The sequence below is a fragment of the Poeciliopsis prolifica genome, unplaced genomic scaffold (assembly GCF_027474105.1).
Source record: "Poeciliopsis prolifica strain line A6 unplaced genomic scaffold, Auburn_PproV2 SCAFFOLD062, whole genome shotgun sequence".
Classification (NCBI taxonomy): Eukaryota; Metazoa; Chordata; class Actinopteri; order Cyprinodontiformes; family Poeciliidae; genus Poeciliopsis; species Poeciliopsis prolifica.
This window is the reverse complement of record NW_026562437.1, coordinates 402,295-417,785: the sequence shown is the minus strand read 5'-3', so window position 1 is coordinate 417,785 and position 15,491 is coordinate 402,295. Positions and strand designations below refer to the sequence as shown.

At 40.7% G+C, this 15,491-nt stretch overlaps 1 protein-coding gene across 10 annotated transcripts in view; it reads left to right on the top strand.

Annotated features, from left to right (window-relative positions):
• Positions 1–5,934, top strand: part of dysf (dysferlin, limb girdle muscular dystrophy 2B (autosomal recessive)) — a 79,660-nt gene extending 73,726 nt beyond the window's left edge. For all 10 annotated transcript variants that reach the window (XM_055060813.1, XM_055060812.1, XM_055060808.1 and 7 more), the window contains 4 exons: positions 1,943–2,115; positions 2,900–3,009; positions 3,175–3,322; positions 3,423–5,934. In XM_055060813.1, coding sequence (XP_054916788.1) covers positions 1,943–2,115; positions 2,900–3,009; positions 3,175–3,322; positions 3,423–3,482 — 491 coding nt within the window. In that variant the 3' untranslated portion in view covers positions 3,483–5,934. The remainder of the gene's footprint in view (positions 1–1,942; positions 2,116–2,899; positions 3,010–3,174; positions 3,323–3,422) is intronic.
• Positions 5,935–15,491: the final 9,557 nt, after the last annotated feature.

Below are 15,491 nucleotides of genomic sequence, written 5' to 3'. Positions count from 1 at the left end.
TTAGATTATTCCCCAACATTTAAACCAGGGATGAATAAAAGTGGTGGAAGTTTCACCAACGTTTATTTACATTGATTTAAATGAAACCGGTTTGTTTTAAAGATCATACCAGCTTTGTTTTCATACATTCCTGACATTTTATTTCTGCTGCAGAAACTCTAACTGCATCCATATTATTTTCCCTCTAAGTGAATTAGAATCACATATTAGAGCCTTCTGGGGGAGACAGACACTTAAGTCAATTTGAGTTTGACATCCAGACAGATTTTCCTCCTTTCTGGCGACGGATTAGGGTGTAAACCAATCCCACGAACCATATGTGCGACGTACGGACAGCTACTGTGATAACATTTATCTTTAGAATTAACACTCTTTCATTTCCACTGTGTCGGCACTTTTGGCCGGGAGGGAGAAGCTCATTTTATTATTTTTTTTCTTCACCAAAGTCAAGCTGTCAAAATGTTGCCTTTCCTTCACCCCTGACTCTGCCTCAACCCCGTCTCTTGAAATAACTCAGTTCGCTCAAAAAAAAAAAAAAAAAAAAGGAGAGAAAAGAGAAGCTGCGGCTCGTCCCTCTGCGGTGGCGATACGATGAGGAAGATGAAGAATCCAGATTCGGAGCTGTTCCTGTCTGTCACCGTCTCGCTCGGCTGCGGGTGTGTGGCCACCTCAAAGCATTTTTTCCGTGCCTGCCTGTCTGCAGCTCGTCGGCTCGGACCGCCGACGGTTAATCTTCCTGCGCGGCGCGAGGGTCAGACGCGAGCCGCTTTCCTGCAGACACGCTTCTGAACTCCGGCCTGCTCTGGAAAAACACTTCCAGTGGATGCCTGGTCTTCTTGCAGACCTCCATACTTTATGTCAACAAAAACTAAAACTTTAATAACCAGCCTTCATCGCAGGATCACCTGTAAATCACTCGCAAGCCAATTAATCATCATACGGACCGAGAAATGGATGTAATAAAACCAAAATCTGGGTTTTACAGAATCCATCCTTGCTAACTGGGATCAGATCTCAGTTGGCCTCCACTCTGGCCTCATCTGCTGGATTTACTGTTCACTTCAGACCCACTTTAGCTTCTGCTGATCTTTTTCCCTGATTGGTTTGTAGCCTGACTCCCTGCGGTTTTAATGTCTCCAATTAGCAGTTAGCTTGAGTCTAATTAGCAGTTATATTGATTCTGAGTATATGTTAGCTCAACTCTAAACAGTTGCTAGCTTGACTTTTAGGAGATATTAGCGCTACTCTGATTGGTTGACTCCAAGTAGTCAAGCTACCTTTCTCTGATTTACAGAATTTTATCTGCAGGCGGCCATATTGGATGGTGAACTTGGGATTGTTTGATCTTTTACCTTCCCAGGCATAATTCTGACTTCAAGGGGTGCTTTTATTTTCACGACTACAAACTTGGAAAATTTTACTTACCAGTGGAAAGAAAACACATCCAAAGTAGCAGTTAGCTCGGTTCTGAGTAGCTGTTAGACTGCAAGTAGTTGTTGATTACCAGGCAGCACAAGTCTAATTAGCATTTAGCTTAGCTCTGATTTGCAATTATTTTGATTTTGAGTTGCTATTAACTTGACTCTAAATGGTTGCTAGCTTGTTTTAGAGTAGCTGTTGACTCTGATTGGTTGTTAGCTTAATTCCAGGTATCCAAGCAAATCTGTCTGTGGTTAGCAGGCAGCTTGAGTCTAATTAGCAGTTAGCTTGACTTTTACTAGCTGCTGGCTTGGTTAGAATCTGTGATGAGGTTTCTGTTCATTAAAGTTTTTCCAGCAGCGGCACCACAAACATGAAATCCACCATTTTTGGTGCATATCATATATTTGGGGTCAGAGGTCAGGTTAGACGTTGGGCTAATATGTCAACCTTTTCAAACAAAGACACGATTTCGCTGTTCGGATGAATAATCTGGTCTTAAAATTGCTGTAAATGTGTTCAGGCCACGTGGCGATGGACCTGAACCACATGCTGCGTCCCGCCAAGTCTCCAGAGAAATGCACCCTGCAGACGCTGGATCAACCCACGGACAAACTGGTGTCTCTGTTTGAGCAGAAGACAGTCAAAGGGTGGTGGCCCTGCACCTGTGAGCAAAACGGGGAGAAGATCATCGCGGTGAGAAAACAAGTCAACACACTGATTTCTGTTTACCAGTGTCATATATCTGCAGAAATGTGCTTCTTTTCAGTTCGGCTTATGTTTACTCTGAGCTTATTCCACTGTACAATCTGTTACTTATTGAGTACAGAATAAAACATGTTACTCAGCAAACACTAGACACTCATAAACTTAGCTGCTAATTTAAATAAATCTCCAGTTTTATACTTATCATGGACCAAGGTATCTAAATCAAGGCCATATAATCATAAAACTGCTTGACGACTTTAAGGCGTTACCTTTTAGCAGCATTTAACAGCTGCGATCTAACATCTTCTGCAAAAATGCTAATAGTTGCTAGCATTTATTGTAATGGTGGTTAGCAGTCGCACTCTTGGTAATTAGCTTTCAGGCTAGCAACCATTAACAGTCACATTCACGGTGGTTAAAATTTAAGTTAGCGACAGTTAACTTAATGCTACTACTAGCACTTATGCTAGTAGTAGTTAACGGTCACATTAATGCAATTGAGCTTTTAGGCTAACGGCAGTTAATGCTGACATTAACAGCAGTTAGCATTTAAGTTAATGACATTTAACGTCACACTAAAGGCAGTTGGCATGAAGGCTAGCAAAATTACTTTACATTCTTACTGGTGAATGTGAGTTAGTCCCACAAAATAAACAACCAAAACATTAATAATGAATTTAAAAAATGTTTTTATATCTCGTTTACTCGTTAGATAGTCCAGAGTGCCATATGTCAGTAACTAGGAGTCTGAAAACGAACGCTGGTGTTTCAGGGAAAGGTGGAGATGTCTCTGGAGGTAGTGACGGAGCAAGAACAGGAGGAGAGACCGGCCGGGCTTGGCAGGGACGAGCCCAACATGAACCCACACCTGGAGGAGCCTCAGTGAGTCCGTCAGACATTCAAACATCTACAGAGAAAATGAAACATCCCTTCCTCTGCTTAGCTCCTCTGCGTCACATTAACAGTAGTTAGCATTTAGGCTAGCAGCAGATGCAGTCTGTCTTACCTCAAGGTCGATGCCCCTCTTCTTCTTCGTCCTCCTGACAGGCGTCCTGAAACGTCCTTCCTGTGGTTCTCCTCTCCCTATAAAACCCTCAAGTTCATCGTGTGGCGGCGATTCAAATGGTTAATCATCCTTTTTATCATCCTCTTCCTCGTCTTCCTCTTCCTCGGTGTCTTCCTCTACTCCTTCCCGGTGAGTTTCCGTCTCAGAGAACTAGCTAAACTAACGTCAAGCAGACGTAGAAAACAAAATATGTTAACATCTTTTCATCTTTTTTCTCTGTTTTTACTAGAACTATGCTGCCATGAAGATGGTCGGACCGTTTGGACCCTCCAAAGCTAACGGTCAATGAAGAAGAAATGTGAGAAATGAGAACAAAAAGACAAAATTATAAAGGGAAAAACATTTTGAAAGTGAAAATCATGAAACAGAACTCTGTACCCTGACTATATCCCAACCTAACCCAGATTTATTTTAGCGTGCGCTAAGCCCTGGTTCCCTAATGAAACAATTCAGAACATCTGCATGATAAAAAAACCCAAACAAAAACATTTTTAATGCTTTAAGATGCAAAATCAAAGCAGGCAATAATCCAAAGATACTTTATTTATCCAAAAGAAAAATGAAATGTTGCAGACGGTGACGCTGTGGTCAGTAACAATCTCCACTAGCAGTCACTGTTCCAGCGCACCTGGAGAAGCCTCTGACTGAAGACAGTTTCATTACATCCGAGCAGCTGAATAAACAGGAAGCAGATGTGATTTTCCACATGAAAATATTCTGAAAACATCGATTGTTTTTTTGCTAGCTATGCTAATCCACCTCATGTGCTTTGCTGCTCCGTTTTAAGTAAAGCTGAGCAGAGAGATGCTGGAGTAGGGGATATGATGATGAGATCCTTCTGCCTCTGCCTCCTTTTTCAACTCCTCTTAGATTTGAGGTCAAAGTTCAGGAGTTATTTGAATTTTTGAGATGCTAATCAGCTGCTGCTAGTTGTAAAAACAATACTTTGTTGCTATGGTTATGCACCATAATTGTCCAAAAGTAGAAAAAAGACTTGAAACGTTTCAACCAAATACATTTTGAACAAAAGTAAAACGTTGGTTTGTTTTGCTCAGTCTCGGTGAGGTCACATGACGCGTTCAGGTGTTGTGGGATTTCTCCTTTCCTTAATCGTCTTTATTTAATTTAACATTTTTGTTTCTGCCTGTTTTGTCTCTTTTTTTTAGTCGCCTTTCTACTCCAAGGTTGTTCAATGTGCGGCCCGGGGCCATTCATAGCACTTAGTGAGTTTTTTGTGGCCCCCGACTTTTCATTTTTAATCATCGTAAAGTTATCAACAAAATTTGTTTGCGATGGAAAATATTAATTACAAAGTTGTTTTTTTTTACAACCAAACTTTTGAAAACTTCACTGAAAAGTTGATTGATCTGAGCATAAATCAGCTCTTATTTAATTTACTAGACTCTTCTAAATATACCGCTAGTATTTCAGAAAACGTGACCCAAATCCTGAAAACATTTGGTCATCCATCTAAAAATAATTTCAAAACTAAATTTTAATGTAGAAAATAATCAAAATCCTCGTTAATGAATGAATAACATCAATTTCCTACAAACAAAACAACCGCGCTGCTCTGTTCACTTGATTTTAGTTGTTTGTATTTTATTTTATTGTGGTAAGTTTGAACATCCCTGCTCTCAAAAAAGCTAAATAAACTTTGAGCCAAAGTCTGAATGTTTAAGTTATGCTCCGTCTCTGAGCTCAGCCTCAGTAACAGTGATGTAGCTTAGCATAAACCTGTCGTTCTCCGGCCTCTCGGGGTTCAGCAGGTTAAATCTCGGATTTGTTCTTGTTGATCTCAGAGCTTTGGGTTTATTGGTTCAGAGATGAAGCAGGTTGATATGAACTCATAACGCCGCCGTCTGTGTGGGCGGCGTGTAGATCCTCCTGCAGCGCCGGTCCAATGAAAACAATCAGAAATGTTTGGATCGTTTAAACAGAAAATAATTGTTCAAATCCTAACAAATCTCAACCAAACTGGGTTAAAACGGCCTTTAAATTTACCAATAATATTCAGAATCAAAAGACTAAAAATGAACAAAACATCCAGGTTAGGGAACGTATCAGCCTGCGCCTGAATTAGCTAATTATTAGCTAATTATTAGTTTTGATTAGCTAATAATTAACTTTCTCATCAATATTAAATAAATAAATATTAAATTAAATAAATCTCCTGATATTGACTTAAAACAATCCTCTGTATCTTGCTGAAAAGTTGTCTTTAAGTGAACTTGTTGACTAGAAACTAAACCAAAATCACTTGGTGATATTCTGTGTTTTTGCAGTGCAGCGGTTCGCCTGCCACTGTTGAAAGAAAATATTTTTTGTGACAACAGATTTAAATATTTGCAGGGAGATGCATTTATTTAGTCTGCTCTGATCTGGTTTAGACACACTAAACATCCTGTTTTATTTAGACAATCCCGCTTCTGGCTTTAGCTTCTTCAGATGCCTTCAAAAATTTAAACTCAGAGCTGTTTTCTCCTGATTTTTACGGCTGTCAGTGAATGCAACGTGCCTTCTTTAACTGATGGAAAAAGTGACCTTAAGAGTTGGTTTTATTTTGAAAAAGTTATGTTAGATTTTGTGTTTCTGCATGAGACAAATCTGTTTGCTGTTGTTATTGTAAAATATGAAATGATTGAAGGCAAACGGCCTGATTGTATTCTGACATGATGTGTGTTTGACCTGATGAAGCTGTCGTCAATATTATCAATAAAACCGATCAATCTGTTTCCATCCATGAGCCTCTGGAACTTTATCTGAGTTATTTTGGTTCTTTTTCAGTGATAAAAACGCTGATCTCCATTCTCTGTTCAGTAGAATGTTATTTTAAATACCGTTTTTCATTTATAAGGGATTTTTTACTTTATTCCAATTTAAAAAGTATTTGAAGTTTACTTCTAAGAGGAAGAAACAATTTTTAAAAAATTCCCTCCAAAAATCAGATTAGAAGATTAAAGCAGTGCAACAAGGTCAAAATAATGTGGGAATATTTCCGTTACCAGAATAAAATTGTATTGCCAGAATAAAGTTAGAAAGAAATCTGAAATTTTGTGTTTGATTTCAGAATTGCTCTAGAAAACTTCCAAAAATGTTTCAGCTTTAGGAAATTGAAAAGTCAGATTTTAATTTTTTTTTTTCTAGAAAATTTCTACAATTTTTTTCCCCTGCATTTTGTTGGAGCATATTTTTGACTAAAATTTCCTATTTTGTTTTCTAGGAAATTACTGAGATTAATCTCCATTTTTGAGATTTTTGGCAGAATTGTCCTCCATCCTCTGCTGCAGGTAAACAATATTACTTGAAAGCAGTTCAATTCCTTCAGGTTTTCAGCCGACTCTTTTTCTGGCACAGTAACCGCTCATTTTGGTCTTTGGCTAAATTACATTTCAGGATGTTCAAAGCAGCAGGTTCTGCGCCGTTTGAACTCTTCCACCCGTCGTCTTTTGATCCGGTTTAGCAGTAAGTCGGTAAGAGGCTGGGCAGGTCATCAGGTCAACGCGGAGGCCGGTCAGGCTGAGTCGCGGTTCGAAGGTGAACTGTTTACATGTCGGAGATGCTGGTTGCTTGGAAGAAAGTGTTTGGCTCACTGACCTTGATGCAAACCTGCAGCGTCGGCTGGAAACCCTTCATGAGGGATTCCTCTCTCAACCTTAATTATTACTCTGTCCTCCTTCCAGCCCACAACCTCGCCGTTCCCCCCATCGTTGTCTTTTTCATGGTCAGTCCTCAGGGTGTCGTTAGGGTCACCCTGAACTACCGGTGAACCTCTGACCGCAGGTTGCGTTTGCAGTTTGGGTGGCCTGTTTTCGCTCCACCGTCTCTTTCATTTTCCAAGACCTTCAGCCTTTTCCCTCCTTCCTGACTCCATTTGACCTTCTGTTTCACCACTTTGGTTGATTCTGAAGTGGATTTTCAGCCTTATTGAAACTGGTTTACTTTGTAAAACTGGTTTATTTTGTAAAACTGATCGCAAACCAGATGTCACTACTGGAAGAAACGACAGGAAGTGCTACGAGGATTTTTATTCTTTGACAATGGCAGCATTTCAAATGTTCATAAGACGTAATGGAGATTAGCTGCGCTATCCCTGAAGCGCTAGTCATAAACATTAGCTCTGCTAACACTAAAGAGGTATAGCGGAAGCTAATGCTAAAGTGGCTAAATTCAACAATATGCTCAATTTGCTCAAAATGCTGTCGGTTATATGCTAATGTCGAATAAACACAAATTTCAGTGTTTCCATTTAATATTAAATGCAATTAAAATCACGTGTGAATAAGTTTGTTGGCGTAATCATTAAAAAAATAATTCAAGGACAATCAGTGACTTGTGTGATGTGAAAAGTGTTTCCAATGGAGTTTTGAGAAATAAACCAAGTGGTAGTCTAAAGCATTTTTTTTTTCTAAATTAGCACGTTTCTATTAAGCAAATATACATTTTGTCATTTAAATTTTTGCAATTCTCTGGTCAATGGACAAATATCTCCATTCAAATTTAAAATAAATTGTGAAACTGTTAGGTTCTTGGTGATGAACCGAAAATTAACCGATATCAAAATTTATGACGATGACGCCATTTTGCCCATGTGAGTACTTTAGGTATTCAAAAACACAGGTGAAAAGATGCTGCAGTCTCGGCGCTCTATCCTCATGTCCCTTTAAGACGCTACTGTACGTAAAGTCTACCGTCACGTGACTCCGCTCCGTCCAATCAGTAGTGAGAAGTGAAAGAGACGGCGAGTCAGCAAATGGAGGACATTCCAGACGTTGAAGCGGTGGCGGTAAAGTTTATGGAGGTAAGATTGTTTGGTTGTCATGTCGTAACATGAGTTTTTAATTTAAAAGCGAGCGTATTTAATTTTTGACTTTTAAAACTAACAAATTTCCATAATTTACTCATGGATTTTTGTTCTAATTATTTTGTTCGATCTAAAATGGCGCCTCAGATTTTCGCCGTTCATGTCCATGAAAACTTTTCTGAAACCTCCATGTGTGTGCAATGTTATTTTTAAAACTGTGAATGAGGATATTCGTTTTTATAAAGACCCTGGAACAACTTGATGTCTTTTCTAGTTCGCTAATGTAAAAAAGTGCCTGAAGTCATTTGTCTTCAGTTCAGGCAAACTGCAGGTCAATCAGTTTTTTCCCAGGATGCACAAGATTCCCATTTAATTATATAAAAAAAAGAATTTTAAGTGATTATTGTGAAATTGGATGTGAATTCTGGTCCAGCTTTGTTGGATCTCCTGACCCCTTTTTCATCTCTTTGCTATGCTATCAAGCTATATCATGAAGTGGAGTTTATTAAATAAATATTTTTGTTTTATAGGTGTATCTTCAGAGGAGCTTTGAACATGCTGGGGTCAGAGTTCACCTCGTTCACCAGGCACACAATGGAAAATGGCTGGAGGGGAAGCTTGCTAACAGGTTTCCAGTTGTTTCATTATCGACTCTGAGATGAAGCCCACAACTTCAAACACGTGGAGGCAGTAAAACCGTAGTAGCCCCATCTGTATCTGAGAACAGGGCTTTCACACCGTCAGGTCATGATCTCACCTTGCAAACCTTCTCACAAACATGTGTTCAGAGATATGATATCAGCTCGCAAATACTTAGAAGTGTGCAGATGTGCATTAACGACTCGCACTGACACCTCTGGGGTCATCCAGAGGGCAGATTCCTGCCTCCACGCAGAGCTTTGTAATTCAGCTTACAACCTCATTTAATACGATTTTTGGATCAACTGCAGTAAACAATATTTTAATGATTATTGGAAGTAGCAAAAATTTACTGAACGATAAATTGTCCCAGACGACAATTTTGTTGTTTGGAGACCATTTTCATGTAGTACATAATAATGCAGAAACACACTCTCAGATATCAATAAACTTAAAATTCTAAGGAATATTTTTTCCATTTGTTCAATGAGAGCATCAACAGATATCAGTAAATTTGAAAATATGATTAAATGCACTTACAGTGAGCCGTTCAGTGATACAATTCACTGGTGTCCTAAATAAAGGTATTATTTGTACTGATTTTAAAGAGCAGTATTTCTGTTGTTTATAGGGGTATGCTTTCTGTCACGCAGCCTGAAATGAATGGCTGTGAAATAAATATTTCCCGCTGTCACGTTTATCATTACCATAATAGCGCCACAAAATATTGTGATAAAACTTTAACTGCTCACCTTTACCCATATGTTTTTTGTCAATAAGTTAATGTCTTTTTTGTTGTTTTGATGTTGAGTCAACTTCAACTGGTACAGCGCTGTTACCTAGCAACCCCAGCAGAGCTCAGCCCGTTACCTAGCAACCCCAGCAGAGCTCAGCCCGTTACCTAGCAACCCCAGTGTAACTCAAGCGCTGTCTCATTATCTAGGAATGATTTGGAGTAAAAAATGCATTGAATATGTTCTGTATGGCCCATAGACCTGTCCTAACCTGTTAAGAGAAGCACATTTAACGCTGAAACAAGCTTGTTCAGGTTTTATAACTCTGAGCTATCAGTTCGCCTGTTTGCCAAACACTTTCTCCTTCCAGCTGACAGGAAGCCAACCTGTTCTCCAGGCTGTTTCAGATAAAAGCATGGTGTTTGTTTACTTGTTAGGGCTCCCATTGGTTTCCACCAAATTGGTTTCTAATCCTCTTGGGGTCCGAATACAAAAATATTCCTTTATGCGCATTTTGTATGTGGTGGTACATTTAATGGAAGAGTCATGTAAGGTTTGTGTTTCTGTAAAATTAAATCCTGAATAGTTAGACAAAATTATGTTTTTTATGCTAGTTTCATACCACATAACACATTATCTCCCTGAACTAAATTATTGCAATGGGATAAATACAAACTGCAGTTTTATATGTTTTCCAACTGCAGAGATTATTGCTATGTAACCAGTGACCCCAGTTAAAATGGATGTTTTTAACTTTATCTGTCATGCGTGTGTTTGAGCGGTTAGGTGTTACCGTCAGGCTAAATTGGCCTTTGCTGTTGTTCACTTTCTGTTGGTTGTAAACTCATTTTTACACACCAGGCTCCTCTCATTAGCCGCTGTGTTAACTAGCTCTGAGGAATGCAGTTTGAGCAGCTCAGTGGAAAAAGCTGTATAATTTAACAAGATGCTGATCACCAAATTGTTCGGGGGGTTTCGTCACTGTGAATTAGCGGGCTGTGATGTTTTAACAGACCTCAGGTGGGGAAAGAGGGTGGTCTGGTACCTTCCCCATGCTGCAGATCATCTCTGAACCCTTTGGATCAGAGCGTATTGGTGAGGATGAGCAGAAATACTTGAAGTGGTGACACTGAGAAAGGCACCTTGGGGTCTTGAGCTTGACATCACTCTTGGGAGTTTGTTCCGAAAACCTCAAAATGTCCTTTAACAGCTTGATGTTAAATTCCCTCAAAAACTCAAGAGAAAACATCCCTTTTCAATGGTTCTGGTTCTGCTTTTAAGGTAAAAAATCAGATCATGTGTCTCGGAGTAACACCTGATTTTAAATTTGGTATGGAACCAATGGTATTCCTGGCTCTTTGAAGGGAGCGCCAAGGATGCTGTGTTTCCGTTAACTTCAGACTCTCTTATTTAGTTTGGTTTAACTTGACAGCCGTTTGCTTCAAATGAAGAGTGTCCCGCTGTCGTTACAACCATCATACCTGCAGTTTCAGGCGTCACGAATGATTAAGGTTCTAAGATAATTAGTACAAAATGTTCCATTTACCAGCTGAAAAGTAACATTTCAAGGCATGCACGACTAGTTGAACATGTTGGCCTAAATGTGTTGGAGTTTTTCTATTGATAGTAGACTTCTTATGCAAAAATTCACGTTTGATGTTTTTATACTTCCTTTTGGGTATCGACTGTTTCTCAACAAGTTAAAGTCATTTGGAGTCTGGAAAATGAGCCGTTTCAAAAACCTCCCAATTGTTGAGTCACATTCACCGTTACTTGGCAACCCCAGCCGCATCCAAACCGTTACCTAGCAACCTCGTGTGGTGGGCTGGTTTTACCGCTGTATAATGGCTGCTGGAAAAGACGAGTGTTTTGTTATTGACTGATTATCTAGAAACATCCTATAGCAGAGACCTTTTGGTCCATATCAAAAATCTGAATGTTGTGCCAGAAGATATTGATAAAAACCATTTAACTTTTAAATATTAATGATGGCAGTCCCTCCAGGGGCTATTTAGTGACTGGGTTTGTGGCTTTTTGTTGTCAAAATCACATTTTGTACTGCTAATTTAGAAATATTTGTAAGGAATTTTTATTGTATTTTAACTAATATATGATGTTAAATGTGACTTTTTATTACTGTGAAGTACGGCTGAGGCAGCAGTCACTTAAACTCAAAGTTTAAGTTTGAGAAAAAATGTAGACTTAGACTTAGACTTGACTTTATTGATCCCTTGGGAAGACTCCCTCAGGAAATTATAGTTACCAGCAGCTCACAGGCAAAAATGTGGCACACAGTAAGCATACACAAAAGAATACAAAAAATACAAATTAAATACAAAACAAAGAATATAAATACAACACAAAAGGAAATTATAGCAATTTGGTGGATAGATTGACCAGTGATATGGTATTGCACTGTATGGTTTGGCCTGATAAATATGGAGTTCACATTTGTAGAAAAAACTACTCCTTCTTCCCTCTGTCCTGTGTCACCTCCGACCCCCAGTGAGGAGTTGTACAGTCTGAAGGCGTGGGGGACAAAGGAGTTCTTGAATCTGTTGGTCCGGCACTTGGGAAGCAGCAGTCTGTCACTGAACGGCTCCTCTGGCTGCTGATGACGGCGTGTAGAGGGTGGCTGCTATCGTCCATGATGTCCAGCAGTTTGTTCAGTGTCCTCGCCTCTGCCACCGTCACCAGAGAGTCCAACTTCATGCCGACCACAGAGCCGGCACGCCTGATCAGTTTGTCCAGTCTGGACGTGTCCTTCTTGGATGTGCTGCCTCCCCAGCACACCACGGTGTAGAAGAGGACACTGGCGATCACTGACTGGTAGAACATCCACAGCAGTTTGCTGCAGATGTTAAAGGACCGCAGTCTCCTCAGGAAGTACATCCTGCTCTGCACCTTCCCGTAAAGGTGGCTGGTGTGTTTTGACCAATCCAGTTTACTGGATTGGTAAACTGTGGGGATCTATTGATTTTGTGTGAATTTTGAGGATTTGTAAGGAAAACTGGAGTGATTTATTGATTTAAATTGGAGTCCAGAGGGCCACATAGAAAGCTACTGCGGGCCACATTTGGCCCCCGGGCCTTGAGTTTCACACGTGTCCTCGAGAGTCTGTTTAAAGTAAATTACAAAGAAGCGCTTCATTTTAGATATATTTTTGTTTTTGGTGAAATTTGACATTTTATTTTTAAAAATCCAAGTCTTTTTCTGTTAGATTGTCCTGCAGATGCACCGATTTCTGCTGACTTTCTCTCTGAAGCTACTGGGGATAACTTAAAGCTCTGAGACAAGAACAATGAGGAACGTTAATGGCTACAAATATCCGTATCCTTGAAGAAGACTCAGGAAATGCCCGCAAAGTTTTCCTGTAATTCCCAGAAATCCCATCTTTTAAAGCATCCTTCTGTGTTTCTGCGCCGGCGTTGTCTCCGGTCCGGTCCGGTCTGGCTGCGAGTCGGAGCGAGAGGTCACCCGTCCAGCCCAGAGTTACGACCCCCGGCCGGCGCTGGTGAGGAAGAGGAGCGTGAGAGCCCAGTGACGGAGCTCCAAGCTTATTCTGAGGGGACTTTTAAAGGAAACGGCTCCGGGTCCGTGACGAACAGCCGGCCCGAAGGTCAACCTTCAAGGTTTCCTTCTGAAGGATGTCGGTTCATTCACCTAAACGCCATGGAGGGGTTCCTGACGTCCGACGAGTCACCGCGGCCCGTTTCCTGTCTGTGACAGGATGCTATTCCGACCACGAAGAGCCAAATTTAAACTGGTCTGACTGGTTGTGTTGGGTGTTTGAGGTCTCTACCTTCGCTCGGTGTGGGAGCCGTAACCGTGTCCTGTTTCACACCGCCGCTGAAACAATGCCCATCTTTGTTCGGCCCATTGTTGCTCCACTGGTTGTGTGTGTATGTGTGACTCCTCACAGGGCTGGGTTTTTTACTAAAGCTGTGGGACTCTGTAATTACAAATTAGCATCAGCATTAATACGATCTCAGGCTGTTAAAGCTGGAGTAGCTCGTGAAAAGCTGCGTTTAACCACCTCAGAGGCGGCTGGTAAAAGCAACGATGACGGGAAATGAAACGTGTTTGTGCAGATCCTCAGAACGACTGTTGTTCTCTGCCCCGAGTCTCCATGACCAGTTGACATTATTTATGCGCATGTTTCTGCCCGTATTTATTTACGTCTCTGCCACATTTAAACACGTTTAACCCACCCTGGCTTTCTCGTATAACTGAATTTATTTGTCTCAGTGTGTGTTTGTTGTGCTTTGTGGTGGTCACAGTTGCACAATGTCCCTCTATGTGTTTGCAAGCAACAATAGATAGTAAAGTTAGTTTCGTACTGTGATGATTGCTCTATAAATCTAAGGGCAAACGAAGCTTTCTTTTCACTGAGGCTCATTGTTTATTGTCCCGTTTGAATGCTGTGCTGGTTGGTTGCAGGATACTTTATCACTGCCGCATCGTCCTCTGTGTTAAAGCGGCACAACAAGCTCCACTGTGAGTTTATATGCTCAGGAAATTGCTGCACAATACAAAGGTACTCATTTTGCACATTTTCTCACCTTAATACCTCAAACTTCACTGTTTTCATTTTATTATTGGAATTTCATCAGGAGGTAGAGGATATATGAATCCCTGAAGTCAAGTCAAATTTATTTGTGCAGCATATTTCAGCAACAAGGCAGTTAAAAGTGCTTTAAATGAGGAAAAACACAACAATAATTCAGTTAACAATTATGAAACATGCAATAAATATTACATTTTGCGAAACGCCATCATCAAATATGTTGGTCAATGGTCCATTTATTATGAATCAAGGCGACTCTGAACAAGTGGGTTTTCAGTCTCGATTTAAAGAAACTCAATGTTTCGGCTGTTATGCCGTTTTCTGGCAGTTTGTTCCAGATTTGTGGTGCATAGAAGCTGAACGCTGCTTCTCCCTGTTGGGCCTGAGCGGTCTGGAACGTTGCTATGACAACAGATCCTTCATGTATTGTGGTGCTAAACTGTTGAGTGATTCATAAACTAACAATATTTTAAAGTCTTATTGATTTTTAGGCAGATCTGTTCCAGTCAAGATAAACACATAGGTGAGTTTCTCTGGATCCGACTGAGACATTAGTCCGCTAGTTCTGGAAATGTTCTTCAGTTGATAGAAGGCCGACTTTGTAACTGTCTTTATGTGGTTGTGAACGTTCAGGTCAGAGTTCATCCCTTCACCCAGATTCCAGGCCTCTAGTTTTCAGCTGTGATACTCTAGATCGTTCTGCTTCAGGTCCAAATGTAATAACTTCAGTTTTGTTTCTATTCAGGTGGAGAAAGTTAAGACAGATCCACACATCTGTCTGTTCAGTGATTGCGTTTGTTGTTTTCTTCCATTTATTTGAGGGAATTTTGGACAGTAGGACTCGAGTCTCAGTTAGGCAGAGCTGTTCTTTGTTTTTTAGAAACCCTGCTCTGTAGGGCCAGGATAATACACCAGGATGTTATCCCTACAGAAATCTTCCTTCAAGTCTGAAGGTCTCCTGATGAATGATTCGACGTCTGGAGAGCACAGTGGTTGTGGTACCCACCAGAAGGCCTCACCAAGGCCCTACAAGACTGGCACAATATTATCTATTGTGCCATTGCGCGCCAGATATATTATCTAGAGTGCCATTGCGCGCCACTCTTTAGCGAGAAGAGGCTGCTGCTCTTAACCTCCGTACATGAAGTCAGACGTTTAGGCCACCCTGCTCTTTATATCCCCTTCAGATACCTTTGGGGCCTACAGTACTAAGTGTTTCCAGATACTTCACCAGCCTGTACTGATGCTGGATTCCAGTTTCCAAGGACCACCGGCTGGTACACGCTCAGCCCATCACTGCACATATTTGATTTAGGGCTGCTCCAGAAACGCCGCATGAGATTGTGGTTTCGCCTCAGGGCCGAAACGGGAGAGACGAACATCAGCTTTGAGTTTACATCCCCTCGCGGTGTGGTTCGGTCTGCTGTTTGCTGTCCTGAAACAACCTGCGGATTGAAATCAGCATGACTCCAGCTCTAACTGTATTTTGTTTCTGTACTCCGAGGTCAAACCCTTCAACTTATGAATCTTGCTGTATTTCCTCCCTGTTTTGTG